The sequence below is a fragment of the Saccostrea echinata genome, unplaced genomic scaffold (assembly GCF_033153115.1).
Source record: "Saccostrea echinata isolate AGI-Se365-2 ecotype Australia unplaced genomic scaffold, CSIRO_AGI_Sech_v1 ptg000046l, whole genome shotgun sequence".
Lineage (NCBI taxonomy): Eukaryota > Metazoa > Mollusca > Bivalvia > Ostreida > Ostreidae > Saccostrea > Saccostrea echinata.
The window spans coordinates 7,293,307-7,312,069 of record NW_026889795.1 but is presented as its reverse complement, the minus strand read 5'-3'; the positions used below and the strand labels follow the sequence as shown (position 1 = coordinate 7,312,069).

Below are 18,763 nucleotides of genomic sequence, written 5' to 3'. Positions count from 1 at the left end.
CAAAATACATCTCACGTTTTGCTATTGTGAAAATATGGAAAGTGGAAATATGTTCGTTTGGATTTTTAGGTCACCTGAGTCACTCAGGTGACCTATTGCTATCCGTTTTTGTCTGTCGGCGTGCGTCTTCCGTCGTGCGTTAACTTTTGAACATTTTCAACTTCTTCTCTAGAACCGCTCTACCAATTTCAACCAATTTTGGCATATAGCATCTCTGGGTGAAGGGGAACAAAAATTGTGAATTTCATGGTTCCTGCCCCCCTGGGGCCTGAGGGGTGGGGCTAAAACCACCAAAATTGATGCAATCTTTAAAAATCTTCTTCTTTACTCCTGGACATCAAGCAGTCAAACTGTTGACATGATTGTAATAAGCATTGGGCCCTCTACCAAAATTGTGAAATTCATGACCCCAGGGTCAGGGGTTCTGGTGCTAGGGCGGGGCTATATAGATCATACAGTGAAAGTGCATTATTTCTTTGAAAATCTTCTTCTCTTCTCCTGGGTATTATTTAAACAAACTAAGTGCATGGTTATGACAAGCAATGATGCCTTTTCCAAAATTGTGAAATTCCTGGCCCCAGGGTCAGGGGTTCTGGTGTTAGGACAAGGCTCTATTGATTATATAGTGAAAATGCATTAATTCTTTGAAAATCTTCTTCTCTGCTCCTGGATATTATATAAACAAATGAAGTGCATGGTTATAATAAGCATTGATGCCTTTTCCAAAATTGTGAATTTCATGGCCCCAGGGTCAGGGGTTCTGGTGGTAGGGTGGGGCTCTATTGATTATATAGTGAAAATGCATTTATTCTTTGAAAATCTTCTTCTCTGCTCCTGGGTATTATTTAAACAAACTAAGTGCATAGTAATAGTGCATAAGGATGCTTTTTCCAAAATTGTGAAATTCATGGCCCCAGGGTCAGGGGTTCTGGTGCTAGGGCAGGGCTATATTGATCATATAGTGAAAGTGCATTATTTCTTTGAAAAATCTTCTTCTCTACTCCTGGGTATTATTGAAACAAATTGAATACATAGTTATGATAAGCAAGGGTGACTCTACCAAAATTGTGAAATTCATGGCCCCAGGGTCAGGGGTTCTGGTGGTAGGGCAGGGCTCTATTGATTATATAGTGAAAGTGCATTATTTCTTTGAAAATCTTCTTCTCTACTCCTGGGTATTATTGAAACAAATTGAATACATAGCTTTAATAAGCAAGGGTGACTTTACCAAAATTGTGAAATTCATGGCCCCAGGGTCAGGGGTTCTGGTGTTAGGGCAAGGCTATATAGATCATATTGTGAAAGTGCATTATTTCTTTGAAAATCTTCTCTACTCCTGGGTATTATTGAAACAAATTGAATACATAGTTATGATAAGCAAGGGTGACTCTACCAAAATTGTGAAATTCATGGCCCCAAGGTCAAGGGTTCTGGTGTGGGGGGGGGGGGGGGGGGGGGGCTATTGATTGTATAGTGAATCTGTAGTAAAAATGCATTATTTCTTTGAAAATCTTCTCTGCACCTGGGCATATCAGAGGCAGAAAGAGTAAAAGTTTTAATAAAGGTTTTTGAACATCTGGATCATGTGGTCAAGTGTTCTGGTCCTGGCCAGGGCTCTATTAATTTTTATTCAACTGAGAGGAGTTATTCCCCTTTGCCATTTACTTTTGATAATTAATCACTGTAAATAATGTACTTGAAAGGTTAATAGAATAGGAGAATTATGCAACATTTTTTATTGTATAATACAAAAAGAACTTTTATAGATTAAATGATCAGGTAGTCTTGTAAGTAATAGATAAATAAAAATGAGACAAAAATAACTTGTCTTATTCAATGTTCAACAAAGACCAAGAGAGTCCAATGTAAGAGATTTCATCAAGGAATTAAAATAATACAGAATCACTGATAATTTGTTAATATACTGTATGGTGATAGTGATCAATGGGGAACAGATTAGAACCTAATTTATGAACTGTTAATGAACAGTAGACTAATTATTTTGTTAATCCTGATCACCCTATTTTTCTTGCTTTGTGCAACAGCTTCACCTTTCAGTTCATTTTATACTCTATGGATCCTCTAAATTGTTGTATTATACTCAGGTGACCGTTAAGGCCCTTGGGCCTCTTGTAGTAGTTAGTTTTCGATATGGTCTGTCTCAGTCTGACGCTTTTTAATCCCTAAAAAAGAGAAAGATTTCAAACACTCAAGTGATGTTGGGTTGCCAAAATGCGGTGGTTTAAAAAAATGATAGAAATGGTAATTAGAAATGTAGTTGTTCTCTAGTAAAATATGTAAAATTGATGGAAGTGAAATCTTACTGGCAAATGCCAAATCTCACTTATGAATCTAATAAAAAATACTGAAAGACAACAATATGGGTAAACAGGTCTGGAACATGCTCCATAAGTATCTGCACTGAGCACAAATAAGAAAATGTCCAGCATGCTATCTGAGTATTTGTACTAAGCACCAATTTTAAGTAAGTGTACTGAGTATACAATATGAGTAAGAGTCCTGAGCTCTTTATCTGAGCATACAAATAAGTAGCGGGTACACAGTCTAAGTTATCGTACAGTAAAACACGCTTTTAATGAAGTGCCAGGGATGGACAATTTCACATACTGTATAGAGGATTATTTTCGCCTCATATCATTTTCACCCCTTCATGCTTGTAAACAATTTTGCCCTGTTTAATATTCACCCAGTCACTGTTCTGTTTAAGAAATTATACTTTTTTCTTTGAATTCACCCTGTCTTAAAATTTGCCCACTTGGGTCAAGGGCAAATGGGGCGAAAATAAAACAGAGGCGAAAATTTCCCTGTATGCAGTAGTTATAAACATGTGTTAAGTTCACAATATATTCTAAAGCCACAGGGAATGAAAATCTCTTTGCTGTAAGTGTCATTTCATTATAAGCGTGTTTGCTATAAGCATGTTTTACTGTACAGAGCTGATACTATTCAGTATACAGTGTTTCTTTAGTGTTCTTTTACAGTATATATTTGTTACTGTATTATAGGCCACAGACACCAGATTCACTGAATGTGATTGACTCGAGTTTATCCCAGTACACATCACAGGTACAGTATGCATTCATACCTTTGTATTAAAACATATAACACTGTTGTCGGGATTGGTTTTCTAATAATTTACCTGTATTTTATAGAGGAAGGATAGACCCACCAAAGGGAGAACCACTAGAAAATCTTCATCAGAAGCTAGCGACAGGGAGGACTCCCAGAATTCAAAGAAGGAGCTGGGGGTCGGAAAAAGGAGACGTTCTGTCCGGTTCAAGGAGACTGCAGAGGAAGTTGGTCAGGGTGGAGAGGTGGAAAAGAAGTCTGCTCAAGTGGAGGCGGACCGTGGAGAGACGAGTGTGGAGAAATCTCAGGAGATAGGTGTCAGACGTACGACAGCTGAGAAGTCACAAAGCCAGGAGATAGGTGTCAGACGTACGACAGCCGAGAAGTCACAAAGCCAGGAGGAGTTTGAAGCACACTGGGATCAAACTTTATCGAAAATGATGGATGAAGGTAGACGATTGGTTTACTGTTAACTTTTTAATTAGGGAAAAAGTGTTTAATATATTATGTTTATGGTTTAAATCATGTTGAGTAATCGTTAATATGTTTGTCCCACAGAGCAATGTTATAAAGCTAAATTACATGTATGTCCTTGTGTAATTATTTTTTTTTTGTAATTTCAGTTGATAAAATGGAGAAGAACAGTATAGAACATTTCAGTGTCATTAAGGATACAATCAGCAGCTCACAGGAGCAGAAAGATTACTCTAATGATAGTAATTCTACTGATTCTCAGAATCTCTCATCAGGGAATAGCTCCCAGTCACAGCAAGCAGTCAGGGAGTCAGTCAAGAAAATGAGTGATTTATCTCAAACTAAAGCTAGCAGCAGTGGTAATGATGAATCAGCTATTACAAAAGCTAGTGACTGTGGTAGTAATGAAAAGGAAACTGGATCCTCCAAATCATCATTTGGGTCCACAGGGTATGTGGCTCCTGAGAATGTGATGGAAGCAGTAGAAATGGAGTGCCTTACCTACAAGTCTACTTCATCTAGTGGTGCAGACAAGTCCTCAGAAAATGGAGGGAAAAAAGATGGAGAGATGGAGACTTCTCAATCCCTGTTGATGTGGACCAATCAGTTGAAAGAAATATCACCAGCGAAAGTCAATTCCCCACTGAAAAAACTGAGTCAGGAGAGCAGTGGAAGTTCATCCTCGAGGTCAACCAAGCATTTTGCTTCTCCAGCTAAAAGAGGAAGGACTAAAGCCTTGGAAAAATCTAGCAAAGGATCTCATAAAATTGACGAATGGTTGATCAAGTCTCCAGAGAAAAGTTCACAAGAGAGTGGTATATCCTCCCAGGGGTCAGATAAGTCCTCAGGGACCTCATCAAGCAGCAGCCAGCCATTGGAGGTGACAGTGGTGGAGGAGACACAGTCGCCAAAGAGCATGAAGACGAGAGTGTCACCCAACTCGGTGCCCATTCAAGAAACTCCACCACCACCTGCCAACAAAGAGCCAGCAAAGTTTGGCAATACTAGGGGAAGCACCAGAAAGCTGTTTACAAAAGGAATGAAGGAGAGCTCAAGTATGGATCTGTGTGAGGATTCAAATATCATACCAGGTTCTCCTGAGTCTAAATCCAGTTCTCTCCCACTCCGAATAGGAACTCCCGTGCTGAAACTGAAAAGACTGACAGAGGATGAAATAAAACATTTCAGCCCTCGTAAAGGGGATGTGGGTTTTGGTACTCCAAGAGAGGAAAGAAGTTCACAGGGTAGTGCTGTTGGAGTGCATTCAGAGGACTCCAACCATGAGCATGATGACTTCTCAGATGTTTTACCATTGGAACAGGTTCCCATGTTGTCTTCTCAGGGATTTGAAACCCAGGCTGACAGAAAAACTAGTGTAGACCAGGCAGACAACACACTGATGACGAATACATGTACTGAGAATTTGTTTTCTCAGAATGAGAATAATTCTCAGGAGAATAAAGATTACAACCCCAAGCTACATTCAACCTTCCAGCCCAACGGTGAGGGAAAAGATGTACTGGGAACAGAGAATCTGAAGTCGAGTCAAGAATCAGAAAATTCAGAGTTTGGCAGTGAGAAGGGGTCACAGTCTGAGGACCTTAAAGCAATGGAATCGGCAGCTACTTATGATCCAAAGGTGGAATCAACAATGGCTCAAGACACGCCAAGAAGAGGAAGGAAACGGAAACAGGAGACTCCTAAAAAGCTTTCACCAGAGAGCAGTCGACCCAAGAGGACACGAAAAGGCAAGGGGGAGGATAAGACACCTCGAGGAAAAGCTGGGGAGAGTAAGAAAGGGAAACAGAAAGTAGACTCACAGGGAACAGCTGGAGACGAGAAAGAGAAAGTAGAGTCCAGTAGTGAAAAAAAATCCGCCAGTATTGAGAGTACATCTTCTGAACAGGTTAATGATGAGAACTTGAGTCTAGAAAAATTTACAGGAAAGGTCAGTCAGAATACAGAAAATAATACTGAAAAAGAAAATTACTCTACATCTGATGAGCGACAGTTGGACTCGGAAGGATTATTTTTGGAAAAGTCGCAAGAAAAGGTTACCAAGAACCCACCTAGTCAAAAGTTTGATGAGGAGGAAAAACTTGAAAGCCTTGAGGTTATAACTGCAAAGGAAAAAGGAGAGAAGACTCCAACTAGTAGAAGTACTGCAGAGGTTCCACAGAGGAAGAGCACAACCAAAAAGAAGATGGAAGCTGCCAAGAAAAGATCCAAGAAAAAGGTGAAGGGTGGAGAAAAAGTAATGTCAGATAGTTCTGAAGATGATATGCCATTGGCACAGACTTTGAAAGAGTCGACCAAGTCTAAAAGTAAACTGGAGAGCAAGATAGACAAGACAACTGAGCAAGAGGAGTTGGGACAGATAAAGGAAGAAGACAACATGGAAGGGAGGAAGAGTTCAGACAGTTCTGATGATAACGTGCCTCTGAATAGTCTTTGTGGTAATGCAGAAGTTGTGGGTATGAGTCAAGAGGAGAGAGAAGAAGCAGGCAGTGTGCCACCAGATGGTCAGAAAGAGAACCCTGGAGCTGATGTAGGAGATCAAAAAATGGTGGCCACCAGTAATGAAGTGTGTAAAAAAGTCACAGAGGAAAAGGGATCTGGCAGTGATGGAAAAGCAAGAAAAATGACCAGGCAAAAATTTATGCCCGCCAAAACTTCTCCCTTGTCCAACAGATTGAGGTCATCACAGGGGACCTTGAGGAGTGGTAAACCCACCCGGCGATCCCTGTCTCCCGGGAAGAGTCCAAAGCAGCTCTCATTGAAGAAATCAACGAAGCGGAAAAGTCTGGACCCAAATCTACTGTCTGTTGTTATTGAAGATTCTGAGGAACCCACCCCTATGTCCGAGAAACCTGTGGATGAACTGGAAAAGAAGGAAAATACAAATGTCTCTGAAACTGAACCATTAAAGGAAAAGGAGCAGATGGCAGAGAAAGAGAGAGATACAGAGAAGGACATACTGGATATGTTAAATGAACCAAAGATAGAGGAGACCCCTGTAAAGATTGCTGAGGATAAGACGGATGGAGGAGATTTTGCAATGTTTGAGAGGAACACAGATAGCAAGCTTGTGGTAGTACCCAGAAAGTTTGAGAAGAGAACTATTGCTAGAAGAAGTATTCTAAAAGCAACAAGTCCTTCTGCAAATTTAACCAAATTTTCCCCTCTGAGGAAGCCAGCTCCTTTTCATCCAATCAAACTGGGACAGATATTTGCACCATCTGCCTCGCCTAGTGCCAGCATACTGAAGAGAAGAAGATTGAGTGGAGAAATTCCTAGAAATTCACCCTCACCCCCAAGTAAGGTAAGCAGAAGTATTCTTCATAATAATGTTTATATCATATAGTTGCAAGGTAGAACTTTGAATTCAGACCTTTGACGTGCTTTAGTTCGGGAAATTTGTTCATTATATCTTAATGTTTTACTAGCAGAAGAAGCAGAGAAGAGTGTCATTTGCTGACCCTGTGACCTTTACTGGTGACCCTGTGACATTGACTGGTACCCCTCTCTCTCTAGCAGCCTCAACTCCTGTCATTAACACAGAGCCCACAGTGAGTAGTTCTGTAAGTGTATTAACTGTAGGAGTGAAAAGGTTCACTGCGGTATCGATTCACCACGGTATTTTTTCTCGGTTTGATACACGGTGCAAAATCTTTATTTTCGGTTCGGTTCATTTTTCGGTCAGGATCGTTATTCAGTCGGATTTGGCATAAGGTAAAATTATTCAGTATAAATAAGTATAGAAAACGTAAATTTTTGATGACTGATAGCTTGTAAAATAATTTTTGACAGTCAAATAATTTTAATCAATTTCTTCTAGTCAATTTGCAAATAAAATTCGTAAAATATGTGACTAGATTTAGAAAAAGAAAGCATAAAACAACGTTGAATTTGTTTCCTTCTATCAAAATGTATCATATCGAAAATAACTGAACCGAGACAAAATTATACAATACGTATCGAACCGTGAAGGAGGTGTATTGTTTCACCCCTAATTAACTGATATCATTGCTGAATGCTATTTCAGTGTAAGTGTATTAACTTAGCACAGATGTAAAAAAATGAAAACGGCTATCATTGCATTTAAGGAGGAGAAGTACCTTGAGCTGAAAAAATACTTGTCATTCAATTTTTTTCATATGTTGTATATTTCTAATTAAGTATGCCCCATGTATCTTAAAGCAGTTATATCATTAGGTTTCTTACCTTATTTTGGCGATATTGATTGACAAATACTATGCCCTACAGTATCTTAAGTGCAGTTTTAATTCTCCATGTTTCTGGGCTCATTACTCTGTCCATAATGGGATTTTTTAAGCATATATAAAAAATATTAAAGTGGACATGTATCTTTTAAAATATTTCAGAATATAACTAGGGTTTAAACTTCGAAAAAGCAAGTTTTGTCTATCCCACTGCATCTGGTTAGGGAAAATTACACACTTTTTAAGACAACTTAAACAATAAAAAACGTAATTTACAAAAAATTCTATCATTCAATATTTTTTAATTTATGTTGAAATGCAAATCCTTCAAATTATTGATTAACTGTAAAAATTTCGAATGATGAAGCTGACCTCATTATTTCACAGGACATCGTTAAAGAGGACATAAGCATGACAAAAACATGTCATGTTACATTTCATGAGTGCCGGAAAAACCAACTATGACGTCACACGTAAGCTAAATAAGCGAAATAAGATATACCTACATAAGATTTCCATCATGAGCCATGCAAAAATAATTTTTGTGTTCCCGTTTCTCAAAATATTTCACCATATACTGATTATGACCTGTTTTTACAAAATAATACCGCCCCTGTGTTCACCGAGTATGATCTTGCTGTACTAACAGATCGTGTATGACGTCACTGACTTGTTGGATGCGCAGATTAGGGAAACAGAGGAGTGGATCAATCTTTTTCATAATTTGTTAATGTTTACAAGAATGTTAACACTTTTTATTTTTTTTTTTATAAGATGGTAATTAAAGTTAAAAAAATTGTCAAAAATTTATACAAGAACTGATGCTTTACACATTTTGCACTTATATAAACGGAGACTATGACGTAGTTAAACAGAGTCGTGTGACCATGTATCCTTCATCCCCTTACTATGATACATGTATTGTTGAATTGCTACCAGTATTTGATATCTGACTGTTGGTTGAAGATAATTTAAGTGATGTATATTCCAGGCACTGGTCCACTCATCACCAGCTGTATCGACCAGCAGTGAACCGAGTCAGGTATGAATTTAACACATATAGACTGCCCTGTTCATAAAAAATAACACACTCTACCAAAATTCATTCAACATTTAAGATATTTGTATTTGTAATGAATTTAAAATTGAAGTTGTATTATAATGGACTATTGAAGATTAAGCCTTAGTCTTAATGATTCCTCAGACAATGAATTTATTAATGTAGAAAATGAATGCAACTGTGTTTCAGTGTATATACTACAAATAAAGTCTCCAGTGTGAACTATCAATCAGTGCTTTGAAATAAGAATAAGCTGCTCACAAAATGTTTCGTTTTATACTTTCAGACACAGGACTCTATAGAGCCTTCGACCCTGGGTAGTTATGTCAGTGTAACAGAGTCCCAGATCACAACAGAAGCCATTTACCCCGAGCTTGTGGACTGTTCACAAACTGTGGACCGAGTCCTGCCTCAACTGACCACCTCCATGTGGTAATGTTTACATTTACTTTATTTGTAGCTTGTCTATAGGTGAAGAAAAAAAAATTGTCTGTTCCTTTTGTAACTGGTCAAAGGTCCATTACTGAAAAGCTATATGTTAGAATGTGTGCATGAAAGAAGTTCATTATGTATTGTATTCAATAATTTAAACTTCAAGTTTATTAACAAACTGGTAAAACAAAGTGGTGTAAAATTACAAATTACCTCAATTGCATGAGTAAAATTTATACTGAGCTACAGTTTTGGTGGTGTTCTAAATATTCAATCCTTTGTAGGTCACGGGGTCTTGGACAGCTGGTTAAAGCCAGAAACATCCACACGATTGGCGACTTGTCCCGCTTGTCAGAAAAAGAAATTGACAATCTACCAATCAGGTCCCCAAAAGTTTCAACAGTAAGAAAAGTACTCAGTGTATTTGAAAGTCAGAACAGCAACAAGAAGCCCAAAGCCAGTATAGAGGACACAAAAGATAGTAATGACAGTGAGTTCAATTCTAATTATTGAGTTTTGTTTATTAATTCACCTGAGTAGGTTAACTCACGTGCAAGTTAGAAGAGCTATTTTAGAAGATCTAATCTCAGTGATTTACTCTATAGGTACCAGTGTGTCACACAGCAGTACTAAGAATGATGATGAGGTGGAGGTGCTGCCCTCTATGGAGGCAGAACTCTGTGAATTATCTCCCATTATGAGTAAGTCTATCTTCATTCACATGTCAGGTTACATAATCAAACAGTTTAATGAGGAATTTAAGTGTCAAGCAGAAAGCATGGCATTACCTCCCTTGTTGTTTGTTTACACAGCACTTAAAATCAATATTCAATGATAAATTTTGTGTCAGGTACAAAATTACACTCATATACATGTAGTTTCTCGGAGTATGTTGAAAACGTTTCAGTTGATAAAGTTGAACTTGAGTATCATGGATGAAACATTACAAGCTATAGTTAAAAGTGAGATTTTGGTGAAAGCTATATTAGGCCAGATAAATGATTATATTTATTGCTTTACAATAGTATGTTTTGGCAGCTGAATACTGGCAGATAAGCCAATTTGTCAAAATTTGATTTACAAGTATATAAATATTCCAAAGACATGACTGTATAGCAGGAATTTTTAATAGGGTGCTAACTTGGGCTTATTTTATCGGTTTTAAAATAAAGTAGCCCGCTAAAATTTTAATTGCTAATTTTGCACCCTTGTGTATAAGTACTGAATACAAGAAAAATAATATTGATCAGTCTCTTGTTAAACATTATCTCTCATCTGGTAATGGTTTTTACCAAAATTCTTACATAAATTGGTATTCAAACATACTGACAATATCTAGAAGATGAAGTCTTCCCTTTTGTGTCCGACAAAATTATTGGCATTCCTTTGAGCAAGCGAAAAGCCAAATTTTACACCTACCAAAGAAACCCACTACTTTAAATCCATGGTTAAATGTGATATATTTATTTTAGTGGAAATTGATTTTTGAAGTTAGAGTAAATTTGATTTAGTGCATTTCTTTATATTCTTATTTATGTGTATATGTGCAAGACATACAGCGTTGTACTTGAATTGGAAGAAGTCTGCCAAAGGCGTTAAAAGAAATACACAGCCAAATGTAATATGTTTACAGTAGGCAGTATTGAGTTATTTCTACATAAAAAAGTTCCTGGATATTTGTGTTATCGTTGCTGTTGAGCACTTTACAAATTTCATTTAATTATGTCAAATACTTTAAATTCAGAAAACGTCAATGAAGACTTGAACAGAAGCATAGCTGATGAGATGAACGCCTCGGAAGATCTGCTGGAGAAAGTGAACATGTTGGTATCTGCTGACGGGGAGGACTCCGTGGGCTTTGTCCCAAGTTTAAGAACCCCGGAGCCTCTGGAGGAACAAGTATCTGATAAATCAAAGTCCTCCATCCCTGAGTATCTTGATCAATTGACAGCATTGCTGACGGTTGATTCACTGAAGTCCTTAAGAACAGGTGAACTATTCGATGCGCATGAGAAACTTCTAAGTCTGGCCAATAATGTTGCCACAGCGATGAAGACCCGATGCTCTTCTCCAGACAAAAGTTGATATTAAAGTTTCTGGATTAAAATTTATATTTAAATGTAACAGTGATTGAATAGGAAGGATGTGCTGAATTTTCTCTGAAAAGCTTTGGAGATGGTAAACAGTGAAAGAGATCTCATAAATTGAATGTATTTGTATAGAAGAAAATGGTAAAATGTAGAATTTGTGCAATTGGAAGGATTCTAAATAACGTTGATTTCCATGACAGTATGTACTGCTAATAGAGAAAACTAGTTATATGTCTTTACGTTTTTCCCCTTATACAAGATTTTTTTTTTTTTTACTGGTGTGAACTTGTATGAAATACTATGTACTATACATTCTAAATGTAACTTTATGGCAATTACTGGTTATTGGTATATATAGTAGCCCTTCATTTGAATACATGAAAATGTATCATGATGTATTCTTTTTTCTTCATAATCAGTGTTTATATGAAGTATATGTATTGAATTCAGCACAAAATCATGACATAATGATGCAGCAATGTATGAAAGGGAATGTATTCACAGGATTAAATGATGTGTAGGATAGAGATGAAAGGAGAGATGGTGATCAAGATAAATATTGTTCTCTATTTAATTACGACTTTTTATACAGTTTTCTGATGGTGCATAAGTAATAAATCAACTCTCATTTAATATACTCGTGTTATTTATGTACAAGACCAGGACAAAGAATGTGAACATCTTGTAATGTGCATCAGCAATGCATGTCATATGTGAAGATTGCTTGTGAATGAAGGGCATGTTCAAACGAACAGCAAAGCCATGATTATTAGCTCTTCTGAGCCAAAGGCTCAAAGAGCTAATGCTATGGCCATTTGTGTGGTGTGCGTAAACTTTTTAGAATATGGGCCATAACTCAAGAACCCCTTGGCCAATTATTGTCAAATTTGTCACAGGGTATCCTTGGCCCAAGGGCTCCCTTTTATACTAAAACTGGGGTTGTGACCCTTTAACAAGGGGAGATAATTAGGAAAATAGAAACAAAAGTACTGGTTGCTAAAAAATCTTCTTCTCAAGAACCACTGGGCAGATTATCACCAAACTTACACAAAAGGATGAGGATATGTTGTAGATTAAAATTTGCACGGGGATTTACCCTGGGGCAAAGGGCGTGGTCTCGAGGTCACTTCAAAGTTGACCAAAAATTACATTTTATTAAAATGTTGATATTTTGCTTACTATAAGGACTAGGACCATCAAATCTTGTCAGTAGATGCATCTAAGGACCTCATATCATGTTGACTCAAAAGTAGGTCACGGTGACCTACTTTTTAAATTTTGCGGCCATTCTTTTTCAAAATGATTTAGAGGCATATTTTGAACAATTTAAGGCCTATGATCATCAAACTTTGTCAGTTGCTGCATCTTGGGTTCTCAAAGTACGTCAACTAAAAAGTAGGTCACCTTGACCTACTTTTTGAATTTTATGGCTAATCTTTTTTAAAACAATTAAGGTCATTAATTCGAATACGGGGAAGCTTAGAATCATTAAATCTTGTAAGATGATGCATCTTGGGGCCATAAAACATATTTATTAAAAAGTAGGTCACAGTGACCTACTTTTTGAACTTTGCAGGCATTCGATTTCAAAGCATTTTAGAGGCATAATTTGGACATTTTAAGTCCTATGATCATAAAACTTTGTAAGTTGATGCATCTTGGGTCCTCAAAAAAGGTCAACTGAAAAGTAGGTCACAGTGACCTACTTTTCAATTTATATGACTATAATTAAAATTTTCGGTACTAATTGGCTTAGAATCATAAAACTTTGTCAGTTGATGCATCTTGGGTCTTTGGAGTAGGTCAACTAAAAAGTAGGTCACAGTGACCTACTTTTGAAAATTTATGGCGTTAATTAAATATTTCGGGTACTAATTGGCTTAGAATCATCAAACTTTGTCAGTTGATGCCTCTTGGGTCTTCAGAGTAGGTCGACTAAAAAGTAGGTCACCGTGACCTACTTTTGAAAATTTATGGCTTTAATTAAATATTCCGGGTACTAATTGGCTTAGAATCATCAAACTTTGTCAGTTGATGCCTCTTGGGTCTTCAGAGTAGGTCAACTAAAAAGTAGGTCACCGTGACCTACTTTTGAAAATTTATGGCTTTAATTAAATATTCCAGGTACTAATTGGCTTAGAATCATCAAACTTTGTCAGTTGATGCATCTTCGGTCTTCAGAGTAGGTCGACTAAAAAGTAGGTCACCGTGACCTACTTTTGAAAATTTATGGCTTTAATTATATATTTCGGGTACTAATTGGCTTAGAATCATCAAACTTTGTCAGTTGATGTCTCATGGGTCCTCGGAGTAGGTCGACTAAAAAGTAGGTCACCGTGACATACTTTCGGAAAATTTATGGCTTTAATAAGATATTTTGGGTACTAATTGGCTTAGAATCATAAAACTTTGTCAGTTTAAGCGTCATGGGTCCTCGGAGTACAACAACTGAAAAGTAGGTCACGGTGACCTACTTATGAAAATTTATGGCTTTAGTCAAATATTTCGGGTACTAATTGGCTTAGAATCATTAAACTTTGTCAGTTGATGCGTCTTGGGTCCTCGGAGTACAATAACTGAAAAGTAGGTCACAGTGACCTACTTTTGAAATTTTATGGCTGTATTTAATATTTTCAGGAATTATTTGGCTTAGAATCGTCAAAATTTGTCAGTTGATGCATCTTTGGTCCTCGGAGTAGGTTGACTGAAAAGTAGGTCACCGTGACCTACTTTTGAAAATTTATGGCTGTAATTAAATATTTTGGGTACTTATTGGCTAGAATCATCAAACTTTGTCAGTCGATGTATCTTTGGTCCTCGGAGTACAGCAACTGAAAAGTAGGTCACGGTGACCTACTTTTGAAAATTTATGGCTTTAATTAAATATTACAGGTACTAATTGGCTTAGAATCATCAAACTTTTGCATCTTAGTCCTTGGAGTAAAACAATTGAAAAGTAGGTCACTTTGACCTACTTATAAAATTTTATGGTTATAATTTTAAAAAATATTTTAGGTATTAATTGGCTTAGAATCATCAAACTTAGTTGATGGGTCTTCAGAGAATGACAAGTGATAAGTAGGTCACCATGACCAACTCTCAGGTACTAATTGGCTTAGAATCATCTTGGGTTCTCAGAGTGTGAATTGGAATTTCAAGGGTTTATCTAAATATACAGTATACTTCGAGGCTTCAAATAGAAGTGATAGGTTGTACAGTTTATCAGAAGAGCGATTCAAGGCCCATGGGCCTCTTGTTTCTGTTGTTATGGAAGCATCCTTTGGAAGTGTAGATTCAAGTTTGTTCAAATCATGGCCCTTGGGATTAGGTTGGGGCCACAATGGGGGATCAAAGTTTTACAAAGGAATATGGGGTGGTGGCCTGGTGGGTGGGGTGGTTGCAGCTGCAAGTTGCTGATGAAGAACAGTAGGGTCTTGGCCAAAGTGACTCAGCTGAGCATTTGTTGTCAGGTGCAGCTTTGAACCTTTTGACTCTGTATAGAGAAGCACTCAGTCATTTTATATACCAAGAGGGTGGAGAGATCTAGATACATGTAGAGAAACAACCAGGTGTGTGTCAGGCACACTCACACATGTTTTTAACCAATGATTTAAAGGCAGATTTGATGTACCGTATTTCTGTGACAATCTTTTCTCGCGGACAAGCAGTGGCCAAATTGTTTGCAGGATTATAATGATTACTGAAACTCACGCCTTACTAATGAAATTCAAGGCCCCTGTTTCCATGGTCCATGCCCTAGGTTGGAGCAATGTTGTTGTTGTTTACTATATATTGGAAAATGTGTCACCTACATGACAAACTGTTTGCATGACTACTGTAATTAACGCTGAGCCATCTACTAATTTAAAATCCATAGCCAATGAGTCAGGTTTGGCTTAGCTGGTCATATTGAAATTTATTATATAGTGTACCTTATCTTCTTCTAAACTTCTAGACCAGCTGCATGAATATCGCATAATGTTTACAGAGATCTCTCCATAGAAAATGACACTTCTGTTATGCGAGTCCCGAATTCCACTTAGAGTGTGGTCAAAGTGGACATAGGTTCAGTAACGGGTGATACATGTACCCAGGCGACCAACACAGGCCATGGACCTCTGTTTTAACGTTTCTGAGAGAGTGAAATCATATTGGACTGTACATAAAATTTTCAGTTTTGGAAGGCACAACCGAAGCATGTGCTTCCTAGGACTGTGTACTGAGCAAAAAATTTCGATACAATATATTTAATAATGCGATATATTGGATTCTTTAACAAGTCTATCAAAAATGTCTTAAATCATTTAATGCATGAACTTTATAAAAACTAATTGTTTTGCAGCTCATTTTAAAGTTCATGTCTCACTGTCGTTACAAATTACACTTCAAATTCAAACTTTTAACGACTGTAAAATCAACATATGTTAATTAAAGTTGTCAATGTGGTTTGTAATAATCATCTTAGACGTGCTACCTCCTTCATGATTATATAATTATTGATCAAAATTTAATTCAAAACATTTAAATATAATCTTTGGTGAATGAAATTCCAAACTTTTTCACAGAATTCTATGAAAAACTGCCTGCCCGATACGTATTGGAAGTTATTTTTTTCGATACGATATATTGAATATCGTTACATGTACTTATCGGTATATCGATATATTAATACCGCCCTAGTGCTTCCCCCTGATGTTATTGTTATTTAATTTATGCAGTATAGTAGAAGTACACGTAGAGCAGGCTAGGTCTGATCTCCTCCTACTCTTAAAAAATTCTACTCACAGTATGATATGAAATTAATAAAGAATCCGCTGTAGGCCTAATTTTAGTCTTTAGCTCAATTTCACCCTCTATTAGGCCATCCTTAGGATCCAGTGCATAATATAAGAAAAAAGTACGTATAGTATTTTTCAAATATTCTTGTCACCTAAAACACTTGAAAGCGCGCATCCAGGACCCCCCCCCCCCCCAAGAAAAACACGTAAACTCCTTTCCCAGACATGAAAAACTTACCGTATTATAAGTGGATATTTTAGCGAGACGCAGAGACGCAAACTTAGCGATTTGTCCTGAAAAATCAGTAACCTCCTATGCGGAAGACATTGTTCACTGTTGTTAGCGATATTTAATTTAGCAATCTCGATACCCTCGCTAAAAATGCAAAAAAATTGAATCCTCGCTAAATGGGAGGGGGAGGGATAGAGCCGCTTTCCTCCTCTTAATTCATATATATATATATATATATATATATATATATATATATATATATATATATATATATATATATATATATATATATATATATATATATATATATGAGTCTTTCTACCAAGTTAAAAGGGGTCCGCGTATTTTAAAGGGGTCCAAAGTCATTTGTTTTAGTTACTTAATTTGCTATGTACATTTAATAACTACGCAAATTCCAGGGGATCTCCAGGTAACCTCCACTAGATCTGCGCATGCTTTTGGGTTCCTCTCCGTTTTGTTCTTAAACTTCTGGGGGTCGTAACATAAAGGGTACTTAAGTCTAAGACCATGCTTAAGTAGGACTTAAGTACAGTTTTAAACTTAAGACCGTAACTAGAAACATGCTAAGATTTGACAATCTTAGCAAAACTTAGGCGGCCTGTAGAGGTGACTTAAGTCTTCCTTAACTTTCTTAAACATATATTTAGTACTATTTAAGATTGACTTACTATGTTTAAACATTCCTCTAGTTATATTATGCATTAAAAAATAATTTTCTCTATTTAATATACTGGTATAAGAATTTTAGTTTTTCGTCGGGGGGGGGGGGGGGGGGGGGAGGTATTCATCACTTATTCCAATATCACTCTCTAAATGACATACGTGTAAATGCAAAATACTATTTTTGGATACATTTGAAATATTATAGTGGGACCTAGGTTATAAACACTAATCATTTTAAGTAAATTGTATACAGTAATCCTGGATTTGTTTGTTTACTGTGAAAAAATGAGATGGAATGATTTTAAAAGTTGTAGGTGAATTAAAGGATGATGACTAGAAAATTAAAAAAGATTTTCTGTAAAGATTGAATGTAGAACGCAACAAGCAAGGATTCAGACAGGGTTCACTATCGTTAACGTACGAGAGAGAGAGAGAGAGAGTTGTTGTTACATGTAAGTTGGAGATATACGAAAAATTGTTTTCTGAAAACAATTCTTTTCCATGCATCCTTCATTAAATTGTAAATAAGTATATCATAAAACGTCTGCAGTCTCTGCTTCCTGATATGGGAGGAACAAAATTCAAATATCCCTATTTTTTTTTTTTTTTTTTTAATTAAGAGTTTCAATTTCAAGTACATATGCTCGGTTATCGTGCCATGTCTGCGAGAAAGACAATTTGAAAGCAAGTGAACATTTGTCAAACGAAGGAATAACAACAAACGGTAAACTGAAAACATCGCAGTCTCGAGTGATTAACAATATTCACGCATTTACAATGAACCACTAGTGCCACTTTGTAAGCGTGCAATATTTGTTTTCAAATATTCAGAATTATTTAAACAGAATTAATTTTAATTAATTACGAAATCTAATCTAACCTAGCTAAAACCGATAGGTACATCAACTTTAATTTACATGTGATAAAAAACGTAACTAAATCATATGTACAAATACATATATAAATAAATTGAAAAACTAGGATGATTCATAAAAATATTTTGAGCATAAGTTTGACTTAGCGAAGACCTAGCTAAGTCCGTTTTATGTTACGGTTTAAGACACACTTAAGTAGTACTTAGGCAGGTCTTAAGATTGCACCTAAAACATACTTATGACCCTACTTAAGAGCCAGTCTGCGAGAAAACCATGCAAAACTGTCCAAATCGAAGGTTGTCATATCTTGATGAAATTTGGTGGGTAGTTAGACTTCATAACATGTATTTCAAAAAAGCGAAAAATTTTCCTCATCATCCAACATGGCAGCCGTAGGAAGCGCCACCTTCTTTTTGCACATTTAAGTGCAAATGCACTTAAATAATTAAAGCAAAATGGTAAAAATTACATTTGATTTATTTTACTCAAAATTAAATTTGCATTTCCTTTAAGGTATTTTAGAGTAACATATAACTATGTTCTTCTAAAACTGACATTTATCATAACCAAATACCCAACATATCAAAGGGTAGACAACTCTTAAAAATTGGAACAATGCCAATTTTGAAGAATTGACAAAATTATTACATTTTGAATGGCTAAAATCTTCCAAGACCTAGCTACAAAATTAAAATTGTTGATCTTATTGTCAAAATATAACTCTAAATATTATCTTTGCAAAATATTAAGCTTGGGATTTTATAATTTATTGAGATATTGAGATTTACAAATTGAAAATTTTCCCAAAAATTCTTCAAATTCCAA

The 18,763-nt window shown here is 36.4% G+C and overlaps 1 protein-coding gene across 1 annotated transcript in view; it reads left to right on the top strand.

Annotated features, from left to right (window-relative positions):
• LOC133202233 (telomere-associated protein RIF1-like) overlaps positions 1–18,763 on the top strand; it is a 52,251-nt gene that overhangs the window by 17,512 nt on the left and 15,976 nt on the right. Inside the window, exons 26-34 of the mRNA XM_061338010.1 lie at positions 3,027–3,087; positions 3,174–3,540; positions 3,714–6,886; positions 7,014–7,145; positions 8,779–8,829; positions 9,134–9,279; positions 9,564–9,769; positions 9,885–9,980; positions 11,024–11,335. Of these exons, the coding sequence (XP_061193994.1) occupies positions 3,027–3,087; positions 3,174–3,540; positions 3,714–6,886; positions 7,014–7,145; positions 8,779–8,829; positions 9,134–9,279; positions 9,564–9,769; positions 9,885–9,980; positions 11,024–11,335 (4,544 nt within the window). The remainder of the gene's footprint in view (positions 1–3,026; positions 3,088–3,173; positions 3,541–3,713; positions 6,887–7,013; positions 7,146–8,778; positions 8,830–9,133; positions 9,280–9,563; positions 9,770–9,884; positions 9,981–11,023; positions 11,336–18,763) is intronic.